Here is an 8278-nt window from a genome sequence, read left to right as displayed (position 1 = left end):
TGATACAACGATCACGAAAATTTAACCCTTAAAAGGGTCTCCGATTACAAGAATTTTAAGAAAGTAAAAACTTTTAGCCGAGGTCCTAACTTATAACAAAATTTGAGGTTCTCGCAAGTACTACTTGCGATGCGTGTTGCGCTTGGAGCTTGACTCCGCATCCGATTGCTTTGACTTCATAAGACGCCTATCGAAGGCGGCTTGTTGTTCCCTCAACTCTGCGAGGGTCGCATTCATTTTTGTTTGGAATGCGTTGGCGCGAAGGTGGGTATCATTCTGTAACATCTCCAGACGACGGATGTCAGCCGTGTGAACTTGTGCTTCCACGTTGACTTCGCGGATTCGATTTGCTTGGACCCCTGATTGATAAGACTCGTTGGCCAGTTTACCTACCATAACCGGAAGTGCTCTGTCGGCTGAACCTCCGTTCCTGATGTCGTAGAAGTTTCGACACATACCGTAGGGAGTGCGTATCCCTTGTTGTTGGCTCCAATGGGTGAGGTGACTTACCCAAACGGGAGTCGGTCCCTGAAAGTTCCTCCTAATGGCTGGAGGGTTGACTACTTCTGGATCCGAGTCTGTACCAGATTTGTCCCCTTCTTCCAACTCGATAGGTTCTTCATCCTCTTCCGGATCCTCCTCTACCCATCCTCCGTTGCCTTGGTTCGGGTAGTAGGGGTCCCCTTGTGGGTGAAATCCAGCCATTTGACTATACGAGAATAGGGTTATAAGATTTGAACAAAACTTGAAAACATGTAACACTAATTAATCTATTGTATGTATCAAATACTCCTATAGTATTTAAATTGTGCGTTTGATACTAGTGTCCACTTTGGTAAGTTTTGATTTGTTGCTCACTACGATCATTCCTCGATATACGTTAGTCCAATCTCGGATAAATATAGTTGATCAGACTATATTCATCCCAAGTTTGATTACATATCTCGAGAACTAATCGTAGTGCCCAACTCGTCTTGATACTTTTTGTATAGTTCTCATCATGAAAATATGTTGTTGTATGCATGTATTTTGTATTTTTCATGACCTAAAATAATTTATTTATATGAAATAAAGATTTTAGGTGTGAAAACCTTTTGTCAGAGACTTTGAGTCCCTAAGCATTTATAGTTTGTATATCTTATGAGGTTCGATATACTTAGTTCACTATAAACATTACTCTGATACTAATCTGTCACACCCCCAAACCGGAACGGCGGAAACGTTCGGGGGCGGATGACTTCATGTGGTAACGTAACAAATGAATACATAGTAAAGAAAGCAATACAACCATCATATATATAATTTAAAGTTTACATTGTTTAAAAGAGTACATGTTCAAAACCAATTACAATATGATGTCAAAATATGAATTTAAACTAGTGTCGCTGCGTTCCTTCTTCAAAAGTTGGTTAGTACATGTAATTACTGCGTACCTGGGACATACAAGTAGTTTTGAAAGAGTAGATCAGCATTTAAGCTGGTGAGTTTCATAAGCATTTAATGATAGTTTTTGTATGAAAACGAAATGGTTCGTTTTTGTTTGTTAATCTCTAGAAAATCTCATATTTCCTACTAGTATAAACGTAGCCTTAAATCAAGACAAATATATGTTAAAAAGTTGATGTTTTCCCACCTATGAATGATGGTTAAAAGTTCCAAACATATATCACAAGTTGGTTTTTCATGCGTAAAGTAAATGAATCTATGTACGTATAAAATCTCCATTTCATCTGTAAAGCCTCGTAAATCAATGTGTTCTTAATACTCTATGTGAGTTTTATAACCATGCTATTGACAATGAATGCCTATACACAACGTTCTTCAGGCGTTGGAATGTTCTGACATTTGTCACCCCAAATGGTGTACTGTAGCTAACAGTCAGGGTGCGGGATTGTCAATCCCATATAGATCTATACACAAACACCATGCTCCCCCTCCAAGGGATTCTGGTATATAATACAGCACTTGAAATGTGTACTCGAGCGTACGTGAAGCTTAATGTCTAACAAAACCTAGTATAAAACAGATTTACGTGTAAAAATGTTCGTTTGTTCTTGTACATGATAGTAACTTCTTGAAATAGTATTTCCAGTATGTAAAAGTTCGTAGTATTCTCGTAAAACTATACCTATTATAGTTTCTTAAAAGTGTGTTTCGTTTGTATAAAAATCCCTAGTGGAAATATTCACGTGTTATGAAAAGTATAATCTTTGTAGTGTCCAAAACCGACACACATAATATAGTATAAGCAGAGTGTCTGATTTACATAAATACATAAATCATTTCTTATTTCAAAAGATAAGATGTTATCGTGGTATAATTTGCATATGAAAGTTTCCCTATAATAGTTATAAATCGCATATGATCCCGTTGATAAAAAGCGTATAATGAACTTTATATAACACACAATAATAATCGTGTGTTTTACTTGTATTCCCCCCCCCCCCCCCCCCCCTTAAAAGCATATAAAAGTATTTATAAACCATTTAAAAGTGTAAATTATAGGGGTATGAACTCACTTGAAAGATCGGAGAAGGCGGGATGAAAACCGGATAGAATTTCGACTCGAGAAAGCGGATTTTCTCGGGATTCTCGGGAATCTCAGGAGCACAAACAACCCTCGGGACTTGAGAAATGTGACCGGGACTTTGGGATAGCACAGGCACAGAAAACGAGGCAAAAATGCAAGAGAAATGAGAGAGAAAGGCCCTTTTCTTCGGAACCCTCGCATCCCTTTTATAGGGGGTGTGAACCGACCTCGTACGCGGGGCATACGGGCGTACGCTGGGCGTACCCGTGCGTCACGCATGAGCGCATCCTCGACTGCTTCGGACTCCGGATGGGACGGGGCATAGCCTCGCATAGGGCGCGACGTGGATGATCTGAGGCCAAGGCTTCGCGTACGCTGGGCGTACGAGCTTACGCTAGGCGTAACTCGACCCTATCTGATGACTCGCCTTCGGATAATACCAAGGTTTATAATTAAAATTTATATTTTAATTATTTAATAAACTTCAAAAATTCATATCTTCTTCATACGAACTCCGTTTTCGACGTTCTTTATATCCACGCGAAGGTGAGACTACGCTCTACAACTTTCGTTTTGATTCGGTCGGCAAATTTTAAAATTATTTTTATTATTTATTTTTAAAAGGTCGCGTTAAGAAAATTTCGTTAGAAATTCATAACTTCTTTATCTGACGTCTGTTTTTGCCAGACTTTTTACTGCTGAAATACCATTGTCGAGACCGTCGATTCTCGTTTCAGTCATTCCAGCCAAAGGTCGCTTGATCTCCGATTCGAGTTTTTAGCTGTCAGTTGCTAAGCCGAACTTGGAAAAATCATAACTTCAATATATGAAGTCGGATTTGGGTGTTCTTTTTACGTACGATCACGAGTTAATGAAATCAAACATAGTAGGTAATTAAATAGAAACTCTTTGGACATTTTATTTTCGAAGTTAATTTCATTATAACAAACGTGGTTACGATACTTGACTTTTCAGGTCGTTTAGATAGAGTTGAAATATCGGGTTGTCACAGATAAGTACGTTGAGCGTACTCCTATGTACGCTAAGCGTACTGACCAAATGGTGCCCACGCTAGCCGTACCTGCATGTACGCTCAACGTACTCCCCTGTTAAGTCATTTTTCCATTAAGTGCTTAATAGTTAGATCCAGAAGCTACAAACATAGATCAAAACCCTTTTCAACGTCTTAATCCATAAAGTTACTGACTTGGTGACTTTGCATGCCCCAAACAAGTCCAAACTCCAAAAATGATAATCTACTTCCATGAAAGTGGTCTTAACTCTTGTATGAACCCATTAAGACCACCAAGATGACAACTTTTTGTCCTAGGGAGTCATTTAGCCCCAAAGGTGGCAACCCTTAGCCTAGAAATTGGATTTGGACTATAAAGCTTCAACCTTTAGACCAAAAATGACTTCAAAACTAAGCCACACTAAATCTAAGCACTCTTAGGTAAATTTTATAGCTTTATACCTCCAAGTGATTTGAAATGGAAACCCAAACCCGGATCTACTGCTTCCCCTTTGATCTACCACCTTGCTATACTCTTCATTTGCTTGGAAATGGCTTCACAATCACAAAAATATTCTCTAATGACCTCCAAAGCTCCAAGAACACTCAAAGGAGGGTTAGGGTTTCATGGTGGCTATATAAAGATGAGAGGGAGGCTGATAACCAGGGTGTTATGTTCTTTATATAGCTTCATGCCCTAAAAATTAGGGTTTAGGGTCTCTGAGAGTACGCTGGGCGTACTTCTCGTACGTTGGGCGTACTCCCCCCACACTCGCGATCATTTACTCTACTACACTGGGCGTACCCAGCCGAACACGTGCATGCTTCCCTTGCATGTATGGGACTTGCTTGCCAAACATTTCCATCATGGACCATTTATGCCAATAACTTCAAAGTGTTATAACGTCTTCATTCTAAGTTCGTTTCCGACAAACTTTATATCTACGAAAGGGTGGCGAGAAGCCCTACGCTCCTGTCTACACACCCAAGCCATAAACCTTCCGAATAAATCCCGAGACCCCTAAAAGACCGAATTTCTCATACCTTGGGTCTCCGAGACCGCCACCAAATACTTTTCAAAACAGGGTGTTACATGTTGGTTTTTATTACTTAGAATGGTTTAATATAACTTCTCAAATATAATTGTTTTTAATCTCTATTAGTTGGTTTTTTCCCAGGCTAATACAAAAAAATGGATTTACAGGTTTACAAAACATGCATCACAAGTGTTTGATGTAATGTTTTAAAGAAATTTGGACCCAAATTTCACTATTGTTATCTCTCGACCTTCTCTCAACCTGGTATGAGTTTACCCTTCCCATTTCTATTAGCTTTTCAAACTATTTTTGATTCTTTTATTTTATTTTAGTATTTCTTAGATTATGGAGATGGATACTGGACCTCTAACCAATGGGTCTTCACCAAATAGGAAATGCAATGATAGTTCTTGAATGTAGTCCTTAATTATATTAAAGAATATATAATTCTACTAAAATGTCAAAATTATGCACTATTACTTTAAAAATAACTCATAATTTCCTTGATAATCCATAATACTTTCGGCCTCCAAATTAATTGTTGAAGCTCCGCCCCTATACCCATGCACACCCGAACCAGCAAAGCTTTACATGTTTTCTATCTTCAAAATAAATGAGCTGCACTCCCTGTACTTCTGTTATATACACTTCAGCAATTCTTACTTTGTAGCGAATTGCATTTTCTACCCTTAAGATTATTTTGCATTAAATGTATTAAATTACAACCCTTAAAAATACTTAATGTTAATCTTGTATGTGCAAATATTATTCTCAACACTTTAGAGTGTTGCTCATCGCAAGGGCTCCTTATATATGTGTTCACTCTGCACAACCTTATTTGTAAATAGATCACTGTATAAACCCCTTTTGGCACAAATAAATCATGGAAACACCAAAATGATATTGTGATTGGTTGACACTAAAATCAATGTTCATAAAATCACTAACGGTGAACGAAACGAAATCAAAGAATCAATTCTTGACAAAGAGCAACCACCAGCATCACATCAATCCAAATTCATACAAGGAAACCCCTTTCTACAAAACAGAGTTGTAGTGGAGAGCCATGGTGGCTTTCACCATGGGATTTTCAGCATGTATCAAAGAAAACGACTACACCCCATCCATATAAAAGCACCATCATCTCAATCATAAAAAGGTGTTGTTTAACATGTACCGTTACCTACAATTGGCAAGCAAAAAGTGGCAATATCCTTCCATTTGTCTATGTTGTATAGCATTCTACTTTCATATATTTTAATTATATCTGGGTCCCCCAGCATCACACAGGAGTGCACCCTCTAGTTAGATGTATTTTCAAAATACAATGTCATAATGTGAAAATAATATAATACAGTGAAATAACAGATTGAAACTAATTATATGCAAATAAATAAAGATACATTGCTTGTTCTTGCATGAACTTTCAGCTCACTTATCAAACAAGACAGAAAATTGGATTTAAGCATCGAAAAAAGTACATCTTTGTACACTTAACTTCAGATTCTCTTATAATCTATAACTGGTAGATGAAAGCAAAGAAGAAATCCTAATGATGAGCCGTTGTGGCATTCACAATGGAATATTAACAATCTCTTGGATTTCCAGCTGGTATTAGTTACAAGAAATGACTATATTACCACATCCAATAAATGGCTTGATCATCTCAATAATAAAGAGGTTAGAGGATAAAACCACAAATTGATATGAATTAAAGCATATCTATTAGCCACACATCTCAAAGAAAGGACACCAAATCACATAAAAGGAAAACAAATAGAAAATAGTAGTTGTGAAAAATATACAAAAGTAAGAGTGGTTAAAAGTCATGGAACGTGTAAGAGATTCACATTCAAACATTCATGAGGAAAATACCATTGAACTGCAATAAAGAACCTTCCGTTTCCGCCTCCTTCATAAACAACATATCTCCCAAGCTCTAACCCCCACAACTCTTGTTTAGCAGCAGCACCATGACTCAAGTGGCTAAGAAAGAAAGCAAAATCATGTTCGTCTTCCGTATATTGAAAAGGCACCCATTCTTCACCAAAATCTAATTTATAAACCTTCAAGTTTTCCCTCACATAAATATTTTCACCCCAACTTACAAGCTCATGGAACGATAGGTCCTTATGAAGAAGATTCTTGGTTTCTAGTAAAGTCAGTTTGGGCTCAGGCTCGAGTGTGAGTTCGCAAAAATGACCTCTATTACTTACACTATATATCCTCCCCTTGAAAACATGTAAATCCTTAAAGGTAAAGTCGAAAGTGGAGGAAACAAAATTCCATGCTCCCTCACTCTCTATAGAAAACCATATTTGATTACTGGCTAAGATAACAAACACAAATCTAGATATTGAAGGTGAAAAGAAAAGGACAGAAGTGATTTTTGATACATAATCAGACACACAAGGAGCAGGAGGGAAACGAAGTTCACGCCTCGTGATAGGATTCACAAGCCAGAAGTCGTATGTTTTCCACCTCAACAAAATCAAGTAACCACAAGTTAATCCAACACATCCCCAGCCAGCAGAATGGGGAATTATGGTTTTGAACTCTTTTCCTTCAGAATCCACTAGCCAGCATTGCCTATCATTATTACCATCGGGAGGGATCAACATCAGCATTGGTGGTTTGGATGCCATATATGTTTTCCAGTTACTGAGTGCTACTGATCTCCATGACTTGCAAACTCCACTGAATGCAAGAAAATCGATGACTCCAAGTTGCATCATGACTAACGAAAGCACATCATGATTGAGGTATGACCATGGTACCACATCATCAGTTTTGATAGTCATACTGCTAGATGCATCATCATGATTCTGGTTACTAGTCTCTGTCGTTGACATATCCATTCCTGCATTAGAAATATACAAAATAAACACAGTTGGCAAATGAAAATTTCCTCATTATCACACAAGACACGTAAACAGAAAAAGAGAAAACAAGCACACGAATGAAAATGATCCCCAACTGAAAAGAAATGCAATATCTACAACATACAATCTAATTAGCAGTCCTACAAGTGATCAACGTCATGGTAAAAATGTTTCTGGTAAACTTATAAAAAGGTTATGTCGATGAACCTTACATGTAAAACATCAAATTCAAACGAACCCTAGATAATCCAAACACTTAAAAAAACGATATATCAATTATCCAACTATCATAAGACATCATAATCAACAAAGCTTAATAACCGAACAATCACACAATCAAAACAGTTCTGGTAATCAAATCAGCCGAACGAACCTAAATGGATTACCAGAATTCCGATCAAATTAACTCCACTTCCTAAATAATCAAAATATCTAGGGTTAATTAGACGCGTGATGAAGAGAAATAGCCACCGTTTGTGTGACGATAGTCAGTTTTGGGAGAGAAAATTGTTTACAAATTAGAATATTTGGAATTGCTTGTTTTAATTTGAATATTTGGTTACGATGCAGAGCAAAGGGGAATAGCTAATGAACAGTACGAATGTTTTGGGTTTGTGTGCTAGGGTGCGAATTTTATCTTCGTAGTATTAAACAAAGGAGTAAATTACACATTTGGTCCCTGTGGCTGCATTTGTTGCATTTATGGTAGGTCATCTTACTCTTTTTAATATTTTTTTCTTTATCTTTTACACATTTGGTCCATGAAGCAAGGAGTAGTACGTACTACACCTTAATTTTTCTAGAAAAGTGTGTCATG

The 8278-nt window shown here is 37.4% G+C and overlaps 1 protein-coding gene across 2 annotated transcripts; it reads right to left on the bottom strand.

Annotated features, from left to right (window-relative positions):
• Positions 1 to 6168: 6168 nt before the first annotated feature.
• LOC145028858 (uncharacterized) lies at positions 6169 to 8065 on the bottom strand. Of its 2 annotated transcripts, none has more exons than XM_078977573.1 (2): positions 7835 to 8065; positions 6169 to 7439 (listed from the first exon to the last, which is right to left on the bottom strand). In XM_078977573.1, the coding sequence occupies exon 2, from the start codon at positions 7435 to 7437 to the stop codon at positions 6406 to 6408; it is 1032 nt and encodes a 343-aa protein (XP_078833699.1). In that variant the 5' UTR covers positions 7438 to 7439; positions 7835 to 8065; the 3' UTR covers positions 6169 to 6405. The 2 variants fall into 2 exon arrangements, with proteins under 2 accessions (XP_078833699.1, XP_078833698.1); XM_078977572.1 differs by having other exon boundaries at positions 6170 to 7439; positions 7848 to 8065.
• Between the last annotated feature and the right edge of the window lie 213 nt (positions 8066 to 8278).

The sequence above is a fragment of the Lactuca saligna genome, chromosome 2 (assembly GCF_052625555.1).
Source record: "Lactuca saligna cultivar CGN05327 chromosome 2, ASM5262555v1, whole genome shotgun sequence".
Taxonomy (NCBI): Eukaryota; Viridiplantae; Streptophyta; class Magnoliopsida; order Asterales; family Asteraceae; genus Lactuca; species Lactuca saligna.
This window is presented reverse-complemented; position numbering and strand designations above follow the sequence as displayed.

What these genes read in the sequence shown, in the direction of transcription:
- LOC145028858 (XM_078977573.1), bottom strand. Translation starts at nt 7,437, where the DNA reads ATGGATATGTCAACGACAGAGACTAGTAACCAGAATCATGATGATGCA.